Source organism: Thecamonas trahens (genome assembly GCF_000142905.1).
Source record: "Thecamonas trahens ATCC 50062 unplaced genomic scaffold supercont1.36, whole genome shotgun sequence".
Lineage (NCBI taxonomy): Eukaryota > Apusomonadida > Apusomonadidae > Thecamonas > Thecamonas trahens.
Genome location: NW_013657644.1, coordinates 276,108 through 296,175, shown reverse-complemented (window position 1 = coordinate 296,175; position 20,068 = coordinate 276,108). Strand labels below are relative to the sequence as shown.

Genomic DNA, 20,068 nt, shown 5'->3' with positions numbered 1-20,068 from the left:
GCAGTAAACGTATGGAAATCTTTCAAGTCATCGAGCTAGCGGAACGACCACTCGGTCGGTTACCGAGACTCTGGGTACACATGTGCATGACATCGGTGGGTTCGGCACAGCATCCTGTTCCGCTCACAGGTCCACAGTTGGTCAGTCGGCTGTCTGCCAGGCCCAACCACAAGGTCGCCCACTACACCCATCCCCCCCCCCCTTCCTACACCCACACCCACATGCAACGAAGTCGTCAACCACGAAGGGATGCGCTGGACTCGCTGGTGGCGTCCTTGGAAGCCGAGTTGGACACTTCGTCTCGGAAGAGGGTGGTGGCTCAGATGACCAGGCGGCGAGCAAGGGAGAACGCAGCTGCGTCGAGGAAGGAGGCAAAAGGAAGGGCGCTGAGGAGTCGACGGTCAGAGGCAAAGAAGACGACATCGCTGCCTGGAGTTGAACTCATTCCTGATGATGTTTTCTTGACAAACCCATCGCTCAGGTTGATGCCCATCAGCGTGGTCTGGATCGCTTACTCAAGCGACTCGACCCGCGCATCCGTGGTAGCCATCCACTCCACTCGGCGCCAAGTTCAGGCCTTCCTGGTCGAGCCAAGCGGGCCGCCGCCTCTACCGATGCTGCCTCTGGCTTGGCTGCAGAGTGGGGCATCAAGGGCTTTGACACCAAGAACGTTCGCGCAGAGCGGATGCGCCGACGGCAGGAGCGTCTGGCGTCGGCGGCCACCGCCTCGGTCACCGCCGCAGGCTCGCACCGAAAGGCCCGCCGCTCGCGTCTGCAAATGCTCATGGCTCGCGCAGTCGCCATCGAGCGCGCAAAGCTCAACGCTCATCCCGACTCGCTCACCGCCTCTTCCACTGCAAACGGTGGCGGCGGTGAGCTCGTCAACAACGACGATGACGACGACGACGAAGACGGCGTCAATGCGCACAGCGGCGACGCTGGCTGGCTCTCGGACTCGTCTTCCAGCTCCAACCGTGGTGAGGCAAGCGCGCCAGATCCTGACAACAATGCCGATCCGGCAGAGTCCGAGGCCCGTCGCATCGCCAAGATCGAGCGCCACAAGCGCAAGCGTGCGCTTGGCCTCCGCCGCGCCGAGCGTCGCAAGCTCGTCCAGGCTGACTGGGACATGGTTTTGAGTAAGGTCATGTCTCAGGTTCGTTCGCGGTCGTCCCACCGCAGCCCCGATGTGTACAAGCGCGGCGGCCGCCTGCTGGACATCGACCGCCGCGGCGTCAAGCGCATCGCCATCCGCCCCATGCACGCCCTCCCCTCCGCCGACGGCATTCCACTCCCCATCCAGCCTCCGCCTCCGGTCGGCCCAAAGGCCACCGCCGCCTCGGGTGCTGCACCCCCAGCTGTCCGCCGTATCTACCTTGCGTCCACCGACGAGCTCGCCGAGATCTTCACCTCTGACGCCCGCGACGATCTCGCCAAGTCTTGGAAAGTTCCATGGCGCCCAACCATTCCCTCGCCCCGACCATAAACGCGATGGCCAACATCTCCCACGAGGCTCTCTTGCCTTTTCCGCACGTAGCCATTGAACATTGCGTGCAATCCGCATCTGCTCACGCCGCACGCAGGTGGGCCAATTTCTTTCAGCGAGGCGTCACACCACACTCAACTTGCCCGCCATGTCCTGCACCTCCACCACCGCCCATGGGAGCACCACGGCCACACTCCTCATTCTCGTCGCTCTCTTCCTTACTGCATCTCTCTCTGTCAATTGCGCTTCCATGCCGAGGTCGTCCCCCTCGGTAGAGCTTGCTGAAGCCAAGGTGGCTCTTGCTGCGAATCGTGTCCGGAAACCGGTGGGCGAGCTCACCTGGGATCGTACCCGCAACATGGATGATCAATGCCTTCCAAAGGAGGAAAAGGCTGCGCTGCTGGAGTGGTATCATGGTCTCGGTGGTCTTCATTGGGATACCAACTATGGATGGGAAGAACCAGAGTCTAATCCCTGTTGCTATCGTATCGATGACTTTGGCTGCTTGCCGTGGGCATGGCTCCTCACTTCAAACCACAGCTCTTCGCTCGCTGGCATGTTCATCAACTCGAACAACCTCGTCGGGGACTTTTCGGACGCTATCTGTGCCGTCAAGCCGATGTCGGTCATCGGCATCATCAACGCTCCGCTGGTCACGGGCTCGCTGCCAGACTGTCTCGCCGACATGCCCAACTTGAGCAAAGTCTACCTCAAGGGTCTCGACCTGGCACCGGCCCCGATCCCGCCTGCGCTCTTCAACTTGCGGGCTACTTTCTTGTCCGTCTCGGCAGTCAATATGGTTGGCGAGCTCCCGCCTACCCGCCCGGCCACCTGGTCGAACCTGCGCTATCTGGACTTCTCTGCAAACAGTCTCAGCGGAACGCTCCCTGCCTGGCTGGCCAATACCCCTGGCATGGCCTCCATATCACTCCGCGCAAACAGCTTTTCCGGCATCATTCCACCGTCGTATGTCGGGAACCCAGCGCTCGCGCACGTCGATCTTGCCATGAACCTCCTCACGGGAACGATCCCGGACAGGTTCTCGGCAAATGCCTCCCTCAGCACCTTTGATCTTTCTTACAACTCGCTTCACGGCGAGCTTCCGCCATCGCTCACCCTCGCTCTTTGCGCATCGCTCGGGAACCTCACGCTCAGCTCAAACAGGCTAACCGGCTCGCTGGATGGCCTGTTTCCTCCCTCGTGCTCTGCTGTCCACATTGACTTCTCGGACAACAAGCTCACCGGTCCCATCCCCCCGGAGCTGGGCGACTGCGCCGCTCTTGTCGGCCTCTTTCTTCGGTCGAACAACTTGACGGGGCAAGTTCCGGCAAGCATCGGAAGCCTCGGCTCGCTCTCGCTCCTCGACCTCTCCAACAATGCCATCAACGGCCTTGACTGGAACGTCGACGAACAGCCGTCACTGAAGTTCCTCTCACTTCGTGCCAACGCACTCGCTGCGCCACCGATTGTCTTCTACGTCGAGGCTCTCTTCCTCTCACAGACGCAGTTTGTCTGCAAGTGGACTGCAAATCTCCGTTTCCTGGACGTGAGCGCCAATCCGCGTGCATTTGGCGGCTCTTCGCTTCTTCAGGCGCTGACTCGCATGATGCGTGCACCACCCGGCGCAGTGGCCAGCAACTGGCCGTTTTGCGTCGACGCCGGACGGACTAGCATTGTCTCGATGGAAACGCTCATCATGAGCGAGAACAGCATCGGCGGCCAGCTCGCATCGGACACTCTGCTCCTCTTCCCTCGATCTCTTACCTGGATTTGTCGAGCAACAGGCTCGAGGGTCGACTTCCGCGCACTGCCCTCGCTTCATCGTTCAACCTGCCGTACGGCCTCTCCACCCTCGATCTCTCCGACAACGACTTTGTCGGCAGCATCCCGCTTTCGTTTGCCGTTGCCCTCGCCACCAATCTCCGCTTCCTCTCGTTGCATGGTAACGCCCGGATGATAGCGAGCGTCACTCCGGTCGAGTCGTTCCTCGTGCCGGACCCGGTTACCGAGCGCAAGTTCCCGCTGGATCACTACGCGTGTCCCGGCCTCACTGACTCCTCACGGCGCTCGGTCGTCTCCATCGACCCGTCCTACTACCGCTATCAGCTCTGCTCATGCATCCAAGGCTACACCGGAGTTGTCTCGGCCTCTCCAAACGCCACCACTGGGTGTCGGACCGCCGTCTCATACTGCTCCGACGGCAGGCTTTGTGCCACCACGGCCGCCAGCTCGCGCGCCGTTCAGCCCGCCGTCGGCTACTGGCCGGCGCCGCAGTCCTCGGCCGCCTCAGCCTTTGTGCCGTGCACCTCAACCGTCAACATTCACCGGACCTCGGTTTGCAACCCGTTTGGAAACGTGACTTGCGTGCCGTACGCCACCGAGCCCGACACCGTCCGGCTCAATTGCACTGGTGACCTTTGCCTGCCGGGCTACTACGGCCGGCTCTGCTCGCAGTGTGCCGACGGCTACTTTTACTACATCCAAGGCGAGTGCCGCCACTGCAGCTCGGCCGCGTCGAGCAAGATCAACGCCGTCACCTCGTCGCTCATGATCACTGCTGCACTTACCGCCTTGATTGTTCTCCGCGCCCGCGAGCAGAACCCGATGCGGGCCAAGCGCCGCGCGGCGTACCACCGCAACCCGTCGATCCCGCTCTTTCTTCGCACCTACTGGCGAGAGCTTCTTCTTGTCGGCATCCTCGTCGGCTGCATCACCGTTGCCGCAGCCTCGTATGCGATGTCCACAACCGCCCTCATGGTTGAGCTGTTTCTCTTTGTTGTAGTCTCTTTTCACTTTCTGGTCCGCTCCTCGCTCCCTCTTGACCTCGAAGCTGCCAAGACGTCTGGCATCGGCACCGCCGACCTCCGAACCCCGCTCATGGCGAACCCGATCAACGAGTCGACTCGCACAGGCACTGTCGATGCTCACCAGAGTTTTGGAGGCTTTCTCGGCGACATTCCGTTGTGGGAAGTCCGCCAGACGCTCGCGGTCAACTCGGGCTTTTACAAGGTCACCACCATCTGGTTCCAGACCATGAACGTAATTACGCTTCCGATCACTCTCCCGCAACTCTTCTCGTTCTTTCGCGTCTTCAACAACGGCATTTTCATTGTCACGCCCAGTATCTGTTCGCGCACGTCGTTTGCCAGCACATATCCCACCATTCTTGTCCTCGTCATGTTGGGGCCGCTCATCTACGCCGCCTTTGCGCTACTTGTTTTTGGCGTGTACGCCTGCTGGCTCGTTGTCCGTGGCTGGTGGCTGCGGCGCAGCGTACGGCACCGTCAGGATGCCCAAGCGCTTGCCGGGGCCATCTACACCAGGATTACGACCCGCCTCCACCGGCTGTTATGGCTCATCATCTCCATCTTGATTGCCATCCTGTACATGGTCTACTTTCCCGTTCTTGGCATCTACCTCTCGCTCTTTTCGTGCGACTCGTCGGGCGTGCCGGGTGACGGCGATTTGTACATGCGCGCCGCGCCGTGGATCCGCTGCTCGCGACAAGAGCACGACTACGTCCGTATGGCGTGGTGGGGGACGGGGGCCATGATTGTGTACACGATTGCCCTTTTTTACGCTCACGGCGTTGTCTTCTATGCCGCGCAAACGGGCGCCCTCGACTCGCTTGCCGTCCGCACCAAGTACTCGATCCTTTACGAGTCATTCCGGCCGGGCGCATGGTGGTTCGAGATGTTTTTCACCGCCCGGCGCATCTTTGTCACGGTCGTGCTCTCGATCACGGCGCCGACCTCGTCGTTTGGCCCGCTGGCGGTGGTCTCTGTCCTCGGTGCCGAGCTTGCGCTCCAGGGCTGGTGGGCGCCGTTCTCGACCTCGCTGGTCAACCTCGCCGAGCTTGTCTCGCTCGTCTCTCTCATCGTGGCGGTGCTCCTTGTCCAGGCCGAGCTGCGACTGTTTTCGTCGGCGGACCAGGTGAGCAACTTGTCGTCGACCGACATCGGAACGCTCGACCACATCATCGTTGTCGTCATCTCGTTTGTGTTCCTGCTGTTCATTCTCCTCGCCATCCTCGCCAACCTGCGACTGCTGCCGTGGATTCGAAAGCGAAACTGGTGGGTCATGACCGTGCTCGGCCTTGGTGTCACCGCCGACGGCAAGGGCGGCGTGTCGCCGGCGTTGCGCGCGGGCGCCACCACTGCCTCTCGCGACGTTGCCCATCTCCTTGTCACCGATGACGAGCTCCATGCCACCCCGTTGTTCCACGGCGAGTCGTCGGCCCTTCGCGACGTCACCTCTGAGACTACCAATCTCCGCAATGAGATCGACAGGCTCCAGGCCGAACTCACCCAGCGCGATCGCAACCTGTTCCGCGTGCACATCTCTCACGAGGCGCAGCTCAGTGTGCTCCGCGACCAGCTCGCCGCCGCGAAAAGTGCTGCATGCTCGTCACCGCCTTCGCCGACGCCGCCATCACTCTAAACCCTTGCTCCTCTTGACAGCTGGCGCCAGGCTGGGCTCTTCATCAGTCGACGGCCTTTGCCCTCGCTTGCGGGTGCTTCGCGCTGCTGCCTGTGGCGACTCAGGTGCGTCGATCCAGCCGAGTACAGGCGGCGGTGCCTCCCATGTGCCCAGCGCCTCGCCCAGCCCCAATCGCTCCATCAGCATAGCCATGACACCCTGGACATCGTACCCGATGCGAACAGCAGCATGGCGGTCGACACAAGTTGGCTGAAGGTTGACAACAGCGAGCGCACCTGGAGCAGCCTTGCCATTCTTACGTGTTGTCCGGACCGGCAGTCCGCGGGCCGGGGCGATCTGGAGCGACGAACCCAGGACAATCGAGAGGTCCGCCGCCCGCGAGTGGGCAATGGCCGCGTCTAGCGCGTTTGCCGGCAGCGCATCATCCCAGTCGAGTATGCAATCGAGCATCGGCCCCCTACAGCGGAGACAGACTCGACCTGTCGGCTTGAAACCGACCGACTTGAGCTCGACCTTGCCCACGTACCCGGCACCGCACTTGGCGCACCACTCCTTAAAGACGTTCCCATGGAGCTCAGCAATTTTGCTTGCCGGCGTACCTGCCCGCAGATGCAAGCCGTCTACGTTCTGCGAGACGATAAAGGCAACGATGCCTCGCGCGACAAGAAAGGAAAGCGCCCGATGGACATACGTCGGGCGGGCGGCTCGAAAGCCGTGAGCAGCGACAGCGTCCATGGCCTCAGACGGCGGTCTTGATGCCGAGCTCACTTTGCCCATATCTTCCACATCCAGCTCCCCAGCCGCCACCGCCTCTGCCGTCCACACGCCCGTCGCTGATCGAAAGTCTGCGATGCCAGCCCCGACCGAGATGCCCGCACCAGTATGAACGACCACATGCCGAGCGCCGGCCACCAGCGCCGCCAACTCATCGACTTTGGCCTTGGTGGCCGACAGCGTGTCGTGCGACTCACTCGCGCCCAGCACGCCCTTGTAAGCTCCTGGTTTGAGTCGCCCGTTGTATGTGTCTGCCATGTCGCCTCTGTCCTACACACCCAGACCCCCCCCTCCTTCCCGAGTCGGGTTTACTCGCCTTCCGCCGCTGCCTCCGCTCCCGTCGTTGCCGCCGCTCCGCCGTCTCCACCATCTCCGCCGGCCGGCCCCATCACGCCGCCAGCCTCGGGATTGGCCTCATCACACTCACCAGCAGCGCCTTGGCTGGCTGATGACGCGGTGGGGCTTGCTGTTCCGTCGTTGGTCTTGGCCTTCTTGGTGACTGGGGCGTCGATGCCAGCGGCGGCGACAGCGGCGGCGCGATCCTCGTCGCGCTTGCGCTTGAGCTCTTCGCGGAGAGCCTTGCGCTTGGCTTCGCGAGCGGCCTTGCGCGCAGCCTTCTTGGCCTCTTTTTCGGCCTCGCGAGCGGCAGCCTTGGCGCGGGCCTCGGCCTCGCGGGCGGCGGCGGCCTCGGCCTCGACCTGAGCGGCGTCAACGACAACGGGCGCAGCCTTGCGCCGCTCGGCGCGCTCGCGGGCACGGCGGGCTTCGGCCTCGCGGGCAGCCTTGCGGGCTTGCAGCTGCTCGGCAGTGAGCCCGCGCCCGCGCCCGCGCCCACGTCCACGCCCGCGAAGTCCCGCTGCTACCGATGGTGACGATGCTGACAGCGACGGCCGTATAGCCGGCCGGCCCAACGGCTTGGCTATCGGCTTGGCCGCCGGTCGCCGGCTCTGCTCGAGCTCCTTCTCGGCCGCCGGGCGCGGCTCCCACGCAAATCTTGGCCGGTTGTCGGGGGACGCGGCGATCGAGATGGTGTACGGCTTTGGCGCGGCTGCCGGCACGTCCTTCGGGCCCGTCGCCGAGGCAATGAGGGTGTCCTCCCGGCGACTCAGCGCCGGCTGCGCCTGGCGAGAATTGAGAGCAGCATCAGCAACTGCAGCCAGTCTCCGCATGATCTCCAAGCCGCCAGCGTCATTGGACTCGAGCAGCTTTGCGGTGTCAATCCAAGAGCGATCGGCGTTGATATGGCTTGCAATGGCGGCAATGGTGCGGACCCACTCGTCCGAGTCCTTGGCAGCCGCCTGAGCAATGGCATCTGCAGCATCAGCAAACTCTGCAAACCGCTTTGGCTTGAGTACCACAAAAGAGAGAACAAGCTTTGCCTTGATCTTTGCCGAGAGGACTGAGAATCTCGACGCCGCTGCCTTGAGCACACCCGGCACCAACCAAGCCGTCGAGCCCCAAGCATGTTGCAGATGCTCGGTGAGCCAGGAGACCACATCCATGGCATTGCCAGACGGATCCACAAACACGCCATCCTTCAGCACACTCCCTGCAAAGCTCCCTCCCCCCGCTCCTCCTCCGGCCGCCCCTGTTCCCGTCCTGGTCAAACTGGTCGATGTTGTCGCCGTCGTTGCTGTCGTCGCTGTCGTCGTCGTTGCTGTCGACGACCTGGTTGGGCTGGACCCGGTGGGGCTGGACATGGCGGGCACGTCCATGGTACCACTGCCCTCGCCCCCTTGTCCGGTACCACTTCCACTGTTCCCGCCTCCTGTGCCTGTACTGTTCGTCTCGGACATGGCTCCGTCGATTACTGAGTCCCGCGTGTCGGCGTCAAGTGGCTCCACCTCTTGCTCTCGCTAGCTTGGCTACAGCCGACGGGCGGCAAAGGAGCTGGCCGGCCAGCTGCTGACTACCACTGACTGCAGCAGTCATGGCAATCGGTGTGCATCTATCGGTACTGCATTTGTGTCGCTACATGGCATCGCTACTGGATGGCATCGCTACTGGATGGCATCGTTAGTGGATGGTGAGGTCGGAGGGGATGTGTCGCGCTGGAGCGCTGCCTCGAGATGCTGGTGGCGGAGCTCTTCAGCAAAGGGCGATTGTGAGGCAAACTTGTCATCCTCAAAGAGGGCCTCGTAGCGGATGGGTGGGTTCGGAGAGTTGTTGCCGGTGCGGACGCCAAAGCCGCGGGTGAGGCCGTACTTGAGCTCTCCAACGAGGGCGTCGAGCTGGGCATCAGTCTTGTCGGGAAGGCCGACAGAAGGGCCTTGACCATCTGGGTGAGCAGGAGCTTGCCCTTGGCCCGCCCGCCGTTGACGGCAGCGTCGGCGTCACGGAGATGGGCGATGACGGTGTCGACCTCGGATGCCTCATCGTGGCGGACAGACTCGGGCACGGCGTTGTGGATGATGGCCAGGTACAGTGCGCAGTCCGGGTCGGCTGACCACACCAGACACGCCTCTTCGAGGTTGATCATCATGAGCGCCGCTCGTGGACCGTACCGCTTGTGTGACCACTGGGTGAGGAAGGTCTCGAGGTCGACTCCGCTCTTACTCTCGTCCCGCGCCGCCCAGATGGCCGCAATCATATCCTCGGTCTTGCGCTTGCCAAACTGCAGGTTGGGGACCGGTGCGTCGGTGGCGCGATATGTCGGCACGTTCGGCCCGGTGCCCGGTGCAGGAAACTCGCCCGGCTGCGACTGCCGCATCCGCGCTGCCAGCTCGGTCCGATCGAGATCGGTCTCGGCTTCGGGGATCCGGGCCCGGACACCGGACCGGCGCTCCAGCTCGACCAGGCCCTGCATGAGGACCGCGACAACCTCGTCGACACTAGCGCCCGCGGCAACCATCCGCCGCAGCGCGAGCTGGTTGGTGTGCGAGAGCAGCGCAAAGTCTGACGACCAAATCGCCCACAGCGCCGCGGCCCGACCAGAGTCGACGTCGCCGGCTGAGCCGCTATGGCCCCAGACACCTTGCAAGCCGTGTGGGCCCGAGATCGAGCGCTCGCCCAAAGGCGTTGCCTGTCCGCTGGAAACAGCGGTGCCGGCTTCGCCGCCGCCGGCAGCTGCCGCCTCGGCCCGCGAGCTCTGGGCTCGGGCCATGCGGAGCTGCTCCTCGGCCGCAGACAGCGCGGCTTCGAGGGAGGCAATGGTTGCCGCGTCGGCGGCGGCAGCTTCTTCTAGCGCCGCCACCTCGGCCGCCGGCCGCATCTCCTGCAGCGACTTGCGGAGGATGACCAAGTCATCCTCGGTCTGGCGCAACTCAAAGAGAACGTCCTCGAGTCGCTTCTTTGACGCCGCGTACTTGGCCGAGATGTCGCGATGCGCCGAGAGCGCCACTGCGAGCTCTGCGTCCTTGGCATGGATGCGATCGTAGAGGAGCTTGTGCATCTGAGACTTGTGCTGAGTGAGCGTCTCCGCGGTGAGCAAGCGGTCGTGGAGGGCGGCCTTTTCTGCCTGTTCGGCCTCGAGCTGCGCACGCTGCTTGGCCATGTGCTCCTGCATCGCCGTCCGCTGGGCCTTGAGCTGGGCCACCACCCGGGCATGTTCGTCCTGCAGACGCGCCACCTCGTCGGTAGTCTCGCGCTTGAGCGTGGCGAGCGCCGGACGCATCGGGCGCAGGGCGTCGACCTCGCGCGAGACCGTGCTCAGTGCCGCCTCGTACTCGGACTTGATGGTGGCGAGGAGGGACTTGTAGACGTCAAACTCCTCGATGAGGAGCGCAAAGACCTCGCGGAAGATCTGGACCCGCTCGCGCGCAATGTACACCGGCTCGGCCTCGGTCCCGGTGGCATCCTTAAGCGCCGCCAGCTCGGACGCAATGAACCGCTCGAGCTCGCGCACAAACTTGGGCCTTGTCGACGACGCCCGCGCCCCACGAATGGCTTTCGCCAGCTGGATCCGTCCGTGAGAGTGCGAGTGCGCGGCCGCACCGTGAAGCCGCGACCGGGTCCCGGCCAGGCTGTGGTCCGCAGATATTGACCGATGTCCACTCGGCTGTGGCTGCGGCTTGGCTGACGCTACCGGGCCGGACGGAATGGCAGTCTTGCGGTCGATGGCCTGGTGGGCGGTGTCGTAAGTTGGCAGAGCCTTGGGGTCTGGCAGGTAGAACACCTCATCGGTGTTTGACAGCGAGTACGATCTCCGCAACGACATCGAGAGCGACGGCAGCGTGTCATCTGACGTTCCTGGTGCCGAGAGCAAGTGACTTGACGAGTGTGTCACGACCGGACGTCCACTATCACTCGATGCGTCTGACGCCGGTGGTGGCGGAGATGGCGCCAGATCGATGACAGGCGGAGGTGGAGCCAGAGGCAGACCACGTTGACTTGATCCGAGAGGACCACCTCGCCTGGCCCTCCCCTCCTGCTGATGGTTTGGTACACTGACTTGAGTCCGAGCCATGGCAATCCTCAATCGTGTTGAAATGGATGATCCATGAGTAGATAGCCGTGTGTGGCCTGCTGTAAACTTGGGCAGTTTCCGCAGCGCGTGTCGCCTCTGTCCACCACCACTCCTTCCGTTGCTGGCCACCCCCTCTGCCCGTCGCGACTGTGGTGGCCGCCTGCGTCGGGCAGTGGACATGGTGGAGATGGAGAAAGGGTGGCTGACTAGCTAGTGGGTAGCGGTGGCGGTGGTTGGTGGTTGGTGGTGGTGGTGGTGGTGGTGGGGTGGGGTGCGCTTGGCCTTGGCCCTGGCTCCCGGGTTGGCGGCTGGTGGTCGATGGTTGCCAGTCGGTGGGCGTGGACTGGCAGCATCCGGCGAATGCGTAGACAGACGATTGTCGGCTGAACAGATCAACGTCTAGCCTCGGGAAGCACAAGCGGCTACTGCCCAGACATGACACGGCTCCAGATCACGTCTCAAGCCTTGTCTCCTTTCATTGCCGTAGCTACTGTACTTCTCAGACGCGGCCGATGGCCTGGCCCATGCGGACCTTGTCGCCGGGGCCGACGGTGAACTCAAAGTCGAGAGGAGCTTCAAAGACGAGAACGACGGTGGAGCCAAGGTTGAAGAGACCCAGCTCCTCGCCCTTTGCGAGTTCGATCGGCTTCTCATAGTTGCGGTTGTAGGCAAAGCAGCCGACGCCACCAAAGGAGAAGAGCTCGAGGTTGGGGCAGCGGAAGTCGCGGAGCAGCCGGTTGGTCTTGGTCTGCGAGTCAAAGTTGATCTGGATGGAGCCGACGTTGTAGGCGCCAACAAGAGTCTGCGAGAAAAGCCAAAGTCCCACTCGCCGGTCATGACTACGCGCTCGTTGAGCGAAAAGAGGTCCGGAATGAGTCGCGCCACAATCGGCGAGATGGGGAAGAGGGTGCCCGGAAAGTGCCGGAGCGTGTCAAAGTTAACGTTGGCCGGCGAGTGAACCCGATGGTAGTCACCAGGCGCGAGGTACATGACCATGTGATACAGCCGAGTCGTTGGCTCGGAGAGGTCGGGCTCGGGCGCGATGCCGAGCCCACTGTCGACACCGGCCGGTCCAGCAAAGGCTGGCGAGCCGGCGCGGGGCCCGTTGTCGCCGGCCTGCGCCGACGGCCCGCGCGACCGCATCCGCAACTCCGACTGCGACTCGAGTGTGATTTCAGACTCGGGAATGACGGTGAGGAGCGACTCGACAGGGTGCGAGGTGAGCGAGAGCAGTGATGACGCCGAGTCGTAGCCGTCCGAGTGCGAGAGGAGCTCGAGCGCCTCCTGCGCAATGTCGTCGTCGTTGACTCGCTGTGCGTCGAGAACCTCGCGCGGGAGGCCCGGGGCGTCGTCATGGGCATCGGCCTCACGCGGGAGCGACGCCGAGTCGATAAGGGTCGCCGAGTCCTGTCCGAGAAACTGGGTCAGCGAGTACGTGACGCCCTTGACTTGCTCGACGCGGTCCGACTCGACCGGGCCGACCACCACCACTGTGCCGTCGACGGGCGAGGTGAGGATCGAGTCGGCCACAGGGCGGAGGCCGGGCTTGAGCGCGCGGGTGAAAAAATCTTGCAACGAGGCGTAGTGGTCGAGCGCGTGCTCGGCCTCGTCGACTTTGGCGTGGAAGAGCTTGGCCCATGCGCTGAAGATCGGGGCCCGGAGCGGGCGCCAGAGCGGAATAGCGGTGATCTTGCCAAACATAAACGACATACCCACGCCGAGAATGTCCCATCGAAGGACCTGCGGCGGCTTGAGCCGGTTCGGCGACCATGACTTGCGGGTGGCGTTACGACGAACCATGACCAGCGGCTCGCTGGTGAGCGGAGCGCCCTTGGTGGGCCTGGGGATGAAGACCCAACGGCGGGCAACATAGATCGAGGTCAGCGTAGCAAGGAGCTGGCCTGCCAGCCATAGCGCGAGCGAAGTGAGGCCGACCTTGAGAGTCAGGGGAGCCCAACCAGGCTGAGACGACGGAGCAAGGTAAGCCACGTAGGGCAAGATCAGGAGGCAGGTGATAGCGAGCCAGTTGCGGGGAAGGAGGAGACGGCTTGCCAGACGAGACTGAATGAGCCAATGAACAATGCGATCCGAGAGAGAGAGCGAGTGCTGGAGGACAGAGAGCGTGGTCCGAACCACCGACGAGGCGCTTGCCCTGACCTTGGACGCTCCTGCCGACGCCCGCGCACGGAGCGCATGCTGAATGCTCCGCGGCGTCATAGGCGGCGTAGGCGGTGGTGTTGCATGCATTCTCCCCTTTTCCTTGCTCTCCTCGCCCTTGTCCAAGTCAAGTATCGCCTCGTCCCCTTCCCTCCCGGCCCGTCCCCTCCCCTCCCCCGCCCGCCCTCCCTGCGCTTGCTGGCCGGCCTGCCACGTAACGCGAGGCGCCCGCACTCATGCCGCATTTGGAGGTGGCGGAGAAGGGGGGTGATAGTGGTAAAAAAAATTGTTGCATCCCCCCCCCGTCACCCCCCTCCCCCCCTCCCCCCCGCACACTCGTCGTCAGCCTCCCCACCCCACACTCCTCCTCCCGCTGCAGACACAGCCAGCCAGCCAGCCACTCCCCACTGCATGCTCCGGTACACGCGGCCCGGAAGCGGATACGCACTGCTCATGCGGGCAGTGGCATGCGTGCTCGTGGTCCTCGCCCTTCTCACAGCCTTCCTCGGCGTGCTCTACGCCTCGTGCGACACACGGCCTGTCGTCTCGCTCGTTGCTCCCCGCCAGCCGCCGGTCTCACTGGCATCGCTCTCGAATGACGATGTCCCGGTGGGTATGCGGTATTGGATGCTGGGCAACGAAGGCATCCCCGCATCGCAACGTGTTCCGCCCGCAAATGACAAGTATCTCACCTTTGAGCCGTGGGGTGGCCTCGCAGGCCTCTCCAACATGCGCATGTCGCTCGAGATCGCCGCCGCGCTCGCCATGGCCACAGGCCGCACCCTGGTGGTGCCCACAGAGCCAGATCTACTCTTCCTTGGTCGGACTCCAATCGGTGACGTCTTGGACCTCGGCGCTCTCACCTCTACTCCGGGCCTCAGCGTCGTGACCATGGACGACTTCCGGCGCAGCTTTGGGCTCAAGCCGTATCTGGCTCATCGCGAGCGCGGCGATGATGGGCTCCCGCAAGGCATGGTCGATTCCGAGTACGAGGGCATTGTCGACCTAGACGGTGTGCATGTGGTCAAGCTTCCCTCACATGGAGGCGGCTATCGTGCCATCCACTGCGTGCCGCGCTGCCCGTCGATCGCCACCTCGACGCTCCTCACCTCGACCGAGATGACCAATGCGGCCATGCGGCTCATCACCTTTGCCAACGTCGAGGATTTCCCGCTTGTTGAAGTCGACAACGCGCAGTGGAACGAGGCGCGTGTCCTCCACTTTGACCGCTGTCTCCTCGGCAACTTTTACCGGTTCTTCTGGTTCGAGGACACGGTGCTCGAGCTCGCCATCAAGCGAGCGATTCGCAACGGCGTCCGCTACGCCGACCACCTGTTCGACACTGCGCTGGCGCTACTCAAGCCGTTCGGCACCACACCATTCACATGTCTCCACGTCCGACGCAACGACTTTCAGTTCAAAGAGTCATGGATCGATGCCAACTCGATCACACGCAACGTTGCTCCGTACCTGCTGCCCGGCGAGACGCTGTACATCGCCACCGACGAGGTCGACCGCAAGTACTTTGAGCCACTCGTCCAGGAGCGCGCTGCTGCGTCCGGGACGGTCCTTTTCCTCGATAACTTGCTGCCGGTCCTCAACGACCCGCCGCCGTCGTCCACCTTTCCCATGCTCGACCAGCTCGTCTGCGCCCGTGCCCGCCTCTTCTTCGGAACCCGCAAATCGACCTTTACCGGCTACATCCACCGGCTCCGCGGCTACATGCCCGACGTGCCCAACAAGGAGATCTCGTTCATCGACCAGTTCACGCCGACCGACGCCGTGCCAGCCTGGTCGCCGCGCGCCCTCGCCGCTCGGGACGACCTCTGCGACTGGTGCACCGAGGCCGCCGACGCATGGATCGGCATCTGATGCTGGACGCTGTAACCCTTTACAACCTCCATCAATCGTGGTAGCAGAGTAGTACAATGTGTTAATGGCTGCTGTGGCCACTGATGGGCCACAACAGAAAACAGTCGACGATGCAGAGATGGACGCTGCACGCGGCGCAAAAGGTCCGCGGCCGCGATCGCTTACCATGAAGCTTCCGGCTGCTGCAGAGGTGCGCTTCCGCTTGTGCGACGGCGCGGCGCTGGCGGCGAGGGCGTCGATGATGTCGTAGAGAAAAGCCACGCGAGTCATGGCAGGGCGTGGGCTCGCGTCAGCGTAGAGCACGTACGCGGCGTCCAGAACCCAGTACAAGATGGCGTCAGCGTAGAGCACGTACGCGGCGTCCAGAACCCAGTACAAGATGGCGTGCCACCACTTGCCCGTCTGGCCGCTGTGTTCAACTCTGGCACGGTCTCCTTCCCGGTCGTCGGCGTCGTCACCGCGACGGCAACTCGGGCATCCTTCAGGCGGGCGTCTCGTGTCGGCCGCCATCGCGTGCGGGCGCGCCTCCCACCTCAAGCCGCAGGCCAAGCAGGCGTCGCGCAGTATCGACCGGTGACCTGGAAGTCAACGGCATGGTCGTTCGGACGCGTTGTCGCGCGTCTCAAAGTGAATGACTCGATGATGCTTGAGGGTTAAGGTGTCGACGCGCCCGCTTGCGCTCCGCTGCTCCTGCCGGCCGCTGCAAACATCCGCGCCTGCTTACGCTTGCGCAGGTAGTCGGGATGGATAACAACAGCATCCACCGTCGGCGCGAGGTGCTTGGTCCGCAGCTGCACAAACGACCGCGAGCCGGTCTCGTACTTGAAGAACCCGCCGATGTGCTTAAAGTTGGTCAGCGACGCCGGCCCCTTGCCCACAATCTTGTCTACCCGCCCGGTTGCCACGTCGTAGCCGTACAGCGCCCGGAACGAGATGTGCGGGTGCTGCACCACAAGCAGCAAGTAGCTGGTGTACTCGTCGCGTGCCTTGTCCATCGCCGCCAGCACCGCCTGGCACTGTGGCGCCGACGAGTATCCTGCGAGCAGTCGCGATACAATAGCGTTGCGCACCTTTTTCGCATTCGACAGTGGCGCCGGCTCCACGCGCAGCGGCGCGCTCAGATCCTGCGCTACAATAGGCGCCGTCGTCCGGGTTCGCGCCGCACGCCGCGCCTCCAGCCGAGTCGCCGCCGCCGCTTTGGCGCTCGCTGCCGCTGCCTCGGCCTTGGCTGCCGCTTCGGCGGCCGCCTTGGCCCGCGCCGCCGCCTCGGCCTTGGCTGCCGCTTTCGTCTCACGCCGCACCCGACGCGCCTCGCGCTTACGCAGAAACGACTCGCGCTTCCGCTCCATCGCCGCGCGCTTGGCAGCAAGCCGCGCCTGTAACGCCTCCTCGTTGTCCGCCTCGTCTGCAACCACAAACGCCTCGGCCTTGCGCGGCGGCGACTCGGGAGGGGCAATACTCGCATGCTGCTCGTCGCCGACGCACTCGCCGTTGTCTGATCCCGAGTCTGACGCCAGGTCCAGCACCGTCGCGTTCGGCTCGGCTGCCACTGGCTCGGGGCGTTGGGACGCCTCGGCGGGTCGGTCGACTGGCGGTGCGCGATGCGGCACTGGCGGTGTTATCGCCGCACCTGTGCCCACCAGCGGCGGCGGTGGCGGCGGGAGGCCGGCCGTCATCGACCGCTCGTTTCCGCGAGCCAGAAACCACGGCGGAAGCGACGACGGCTCCGGCTCCGAGAGCATCGACTCGACAAGTCCGGTGTCTGGCGGCGACGCAATTGTCGACGCCGCGTACGAGAACATCGACAATTGCGACGCGTTCGAGACCTGCTCCCGCAGCGAGGCTACTTCCTTCTGTAGTTGCTCAACCTGCAGTCGCTGCTGCTCGGCCTTGAGCTCCTCGACTTCGCGGCGCAGCCGCTCGATCTCCAGCTCGGCGGCAGTCGGTGGCGCCGGCGACTCCGGCTCGGGCTCGGGCTCGGGTTGAGGTGACGCTACAGGCAGGGCGGCTGCCTGCAGCGGCGACCGCGACTGCCCCGCTGCGCTCTCGCGGTGTGCAAAGACAGCTCGGCGCCCGGCCTGCTTGCGTGCAGCCGTCCGCTGCAACTTCTTGGCTGCCCGCGCCTCGTCAATCTCACGTCGCTGTCGCTCCAGCTCGATCCGCATCAGCTTTCGCTCCCGCTCCAGCGCCGCAAGCCGAGCCGTCTGGCTCTGGTTCTGGCTTGGGGAGCCTGACGGAGCGGTCGTCGGCCGCTCAAGCGGCGTCCGTGGCGTCTCGGCATCAAACGGGTCGTCGTAGTGGCCACGCGGCCCGTCGGGGCTGTACGGCCGCTCGCCACCATCCGACGATGAGCTCGACGACGCATACCCGCCTGGGAGCGACAGTGGGGCAGCAAACGACGATGCTGGTGTCGCTGGGCTCGGTGCCGACTCGGCGTCAGCTGCGGTGTCAGACGACGGCCCCTCATCGGTCAAGTCTAGCGAGCCGTGTGGCGAGCGCTCATCGGCGAGGCGAGACGTCGGCGGTGCATGCGGCGAGTAAAGTGGCGTTCGCAGCCGGCCGGGCACCGGCGACGCCGCGCGGCGCGCCTCGACCACGTCGAGCAGCGTGAGCGATGACCGCGACGACGTCGACGACGCAGACGTCGGCCGTGGTGTCCAGGCCTCGTCGGCGTCGCTGCCGTGCTCGTTGCCCTCGGCTGCAGTCTTGCCCAGTGGCGTCGACGTAGCCAGTGGCGGCGAAGAGGTACTGGGTGACGGCGAGCGCTGGAGTGGCAATTTGGGGGACGGCGAGCGCTGGAGCGGTGGCAGCTCTGTCGGAGCCAGCGACTCTGCGCGCGGCGCCGGGCCGGGCGACGGCGGCGCGTCGACAAAGCGGACTCGTGGCTCGCGCTCGCTTGGGGTGGCTGTGCCGTCCTCAGACGCACTCCAGTCGACGGCGTCGACCGGCTCGGGCTCGAGAGCATACATGTTGTGCTTGGTGTTGACCAGCAGCTGGGCGTCCTCGGGTGAGAGCTGGCCCTCGCTGTCGTCGGCGGCGCTTGCATCCAGCTCAGCGCCGGAAGCCAGCTGCTGCTCCAGCAGCTCAAAGTCGTCCATGCCGTCGTCGACGTGGGCGAGCGGGGTAATCCGCGGGCCGCGCCGCGACGGCACGACCACGGCTGTTGCTGAGCCGAGCGCGTCGAGCTCGGACGTCAGCCGCACCGAGCTGCCGGTCCGTGACGCCGCCGCCCGCGAGATGTACGAGAGTCGCGACCGCGGGTCGAGAGCCGCCGCCGCCTCAAAGACATCGACCAGCCAGACCATGATGAGCGGCTCGAGCGCCTCGTCGGCGTAGACAATGTCCTCGGGTGCAAACGGGAGAGCCACGCCGAGCGCATCGGCGCCTTGACGCACGAGCTCGAGGTTGGCAAAAGCGTCCGAGAGGCTCAGCTCCAATCCGGTAGCCACGTTCCACACCGGCACCACTGTCGGCGTGTAGTAGGCCAGGGCGAGGCTGAGGACCTTGCCGTCGGCGAGGTCGGTTGACGCGTTGCGGACAGGCGCAGGAGGCGCGATTGGCTGCGGCAGAGATGCCGAGCTCGCCGCCAGCGACGCTGTGTGCTCCGCCGCCGCCGCCGCCGCCTTGGACAGCCACATGAGGACAGCTTGCTCGGCCGAGTACGGGACCTCGGATATGGGATCAAAGGTGGCCGTCACCGTCCGCACGTGGTCCACTACGGCGTCAAGGTCGAGGACAGCTTCGACGTAGAGCACCATGAGCGATGCAAGAAGCGCTGAGTGCGCCGACCGCGAGAACGGCTTGTTTGAGGCAAGGATGTGCGGGTCGAGCGACTCGGCCTCGCCGCCGCGCTCGTAGATGGCACGCAACAGAGCACGGTGGACAACGACGGCGTGCTCGGGGACGGGCTCGCCGGGCGCACCGCTCGCGCGGCCGTCGTCAACTAGCAAGTCTTCATCAAACAGCGCGAGCATGCCCAGCCGGTAGGCCACGCCCGACCGCAGCAGGTTCTGGCTCTCGGCGTTGCGCCCGGCGTCGTCGGACGAAGCCACAAGGAGGCCGGTGCGGAGCGCGCCAAGATGCGGCGCGGCCACGTCGTTCAGCTCCGGTGTGTGGAGAATGGCCTGGAGGAGCCAGCGGACAGCGGCGTTGAATCGGGAGCGCGGCGCCGAGTACGTCGCGCGAGGTGCGTGGGCAATCGGCGGTAGCAGCGGCTGCTTCTCGCCCTCAGCGCGCGAGACAGCTCGCTCCGGCGAGCGCAGCGCCGGCAGCGCCGTCCCGGCCCGTCCGGGTCTACGCCGCAGGCGGGTACCTTTGTGGGCCGGTGCCGAGAGGGTGCCACGCGGGCGGCGGGGCGATGCCGATCCTGGCGGCAGTCTACGTGCGCCGCCGCGGCGTGCCACCCGCGAACCTGTCAGTAGCGCTTTCGCGGGCGAGTGAGCCTCGCCGGCTTGCGACGGACCGGACGCACTGGCGCTCCGCGGCGGGAGATCAGGCCAAGTTGTGTGCAGCGCCTGGAGGAACTCAAGAGTTGCCTTGAAGCTGCCATTGAGCAGAGGGATGACATCGGCATCGTTAAAGGGTATCCGAGCGGTGGCAACGAGTTCCCGAATGAGAGCAAAGTTCTTTGAAATGCCCTTTGACGATGAGGCGTTGTCTGCAGCGACCGCAAGCGAGACCCGACGGGGAAAGACATGGGCGAGAATGGCCAGAAAGGCACGACCATCCGCCAAGTCAGCAAAGGACGACACCGGCAGGCCAGATACCTCTGCCACCCACTTGGTCAGTCCGACTCTTCCCAGCCGTCGCTCATTCCGTCCGCTGCGTCCACTCTGCATCATGACCGTGGTTTTGTTTTGTAGGGGGAAATCCCCCCCCCCCTTTTTTTCTTTTGTTATGTGTTTTTTTGGCTTTTTTTGTTTTGGGGAATATTTTGA

At 64.3% G+C, this 20,068-nt stretch overlaps 7 protein-coding genes across 7 annotated transcripts in view; 2 read left to right on the top strand and 5 right to left on the bottom strand.

Annotated features, from left to right (window-relative positions):
• Nucleotides 1-350: 350 nt before the first annotated feature.
• Nucleotides 351-5,923, top strand: AMSG_12078 (uncharacterized protein; the record flags this gene model as incomplete). Its single annotated transcript, XM_013900588.1, has 4 exons — nt 351-542; nt 596-1,434; nt 2,024-3,158; nt 3,194-5,923. Exons 1-4 carry the CDS (start codon nt 486-488, stop codon nt 5,921-5,923), a joined length of 4,761 nt encoding a protein of 1,586 aa, XP_013756042.1. The 5' UTR covers nt 351-485.
• A 43-nt stretch (nt 5,924-5,966) lies between these two features.
• AMSG_07529 (sirtuin 6) lies at nt 5,967-6,986 on the bottom strand (the record flags this gene model as incomplete). The annotated part of the gene is made up of 2 exons (XM_013900559.1): nt 6,024-6,986; nt 5,967-5,985 (listed from the first exon to the last, which is right to left on the bottom strand). The coding sequence occupies exons 1-2, from the start codon at nt 6,953-6,955 to the stop codon at nt 5,967-5,969; spliced, it is 951 nt and encodes a 316-aa protein (XP_013756013.1). The 5' UTR covers nt 6,956-6,986.
• Nucleotides 6,987-7,005: 19 nt separating this feature from the next.
• Nucleotides 7,006-8,493, bottom strand: AMSG_07528 (uncharacterized protein; the record flags this gene model as incomplete). Its single annotated transcript, XM_013900558.1, has 2 exons — nt 7,006-8,246; nt 8,478-8,493. The coding sequence occupies 2 exons, from the start codon at nt 8,491-8,493 to the stop codon at nt 7,006-7,008; spliced, it is 1,257 nt and encodes a 418-aa protein (XP_013756012.1).
• A 204-nt stretch (nt 8,494-8,697) lies between these two features.
• On the bottom strand, nt 8,698-11,003 carry AMSG_07527 (uncharacterized protein; the record flags this gene model as incomplete). The annotated part of the gene is made up of 2 exons (XM_013900557.1): nt 8,973-11,003; nt 8,698-8,940 (listed from the first exon to the last, which is right to left on the bottom strand). Exons 1-2 carry the CDS (start codon nt 10,851-10,853, stop codon nt 8,698-8,700), a joined length of 2,124 nt encoding a protein of 707 aa, XP_013756011.1. The 5' UTR covers nt 10,854-11,003.
• A 598-nt stretch (nt 11,004-11,601) lies between these two features.
• On the bottom strand, nt 11,602-13,380 carry AMSG_07526 (phosphatidylserine decarboxylase subunit beta; the record flags this gene model as incomplete). The annotated part of the gene is made up of 2 exons (XM_013900556.1): nt 11,946-13,380; nt 11,602-11,904 (listed from the first exon to the last, which is right to left on the bottom strand). Exons 1-2 carry the CDS (start codon nt 13,347-13,349, stop codon nt 11,602-11,604), a joined length of 1,707 nt encoding a protein of 568 aa, XP_013756010.1. The 5' UTR covers nt 13,350-13,380.
• A 1,812-nt stretch (nt 13,381-15,192) lies between these two features.
• AMSG_07524 (uncharacterized protein) lies at nt 15,193-19,827 on the bottom strand (the record flags this gene model as incomplete). Its single annotated transcript, XM_013900555.1, has 4 exons — nt 15,193-15,202; nt 15,241-15,540; nt 15,798-19,424; nt 19,811-19,827. 4 exons carry the CDS (start codon nt 19,825-19,827, stop codon nt 15,193-15,195), a joined length of 3,954 nt encoding a protein of 1,317 aa, XP_013756009.1.
• A 143-nt stretch (nt 19,828-19,970) lies between these two features.
• Nucleotides 19,971-20,068, top strand: part of AMSG_07523 (uncharacterized protein) — a gene marked incomplete at both ends in the record, with an annotated part of 1,627 nt that continues 1,529 nt past the window's right edge. The window contains one exon of the mRNA XM_013900554.1: nt 19,971-19,979. Coding sequence (XP_013756008.1) covers nt 19,971-19,979 — 9 coding nt within the window. The remainder of the gene's footprint in view (nt 19,980-20,068) is intronic.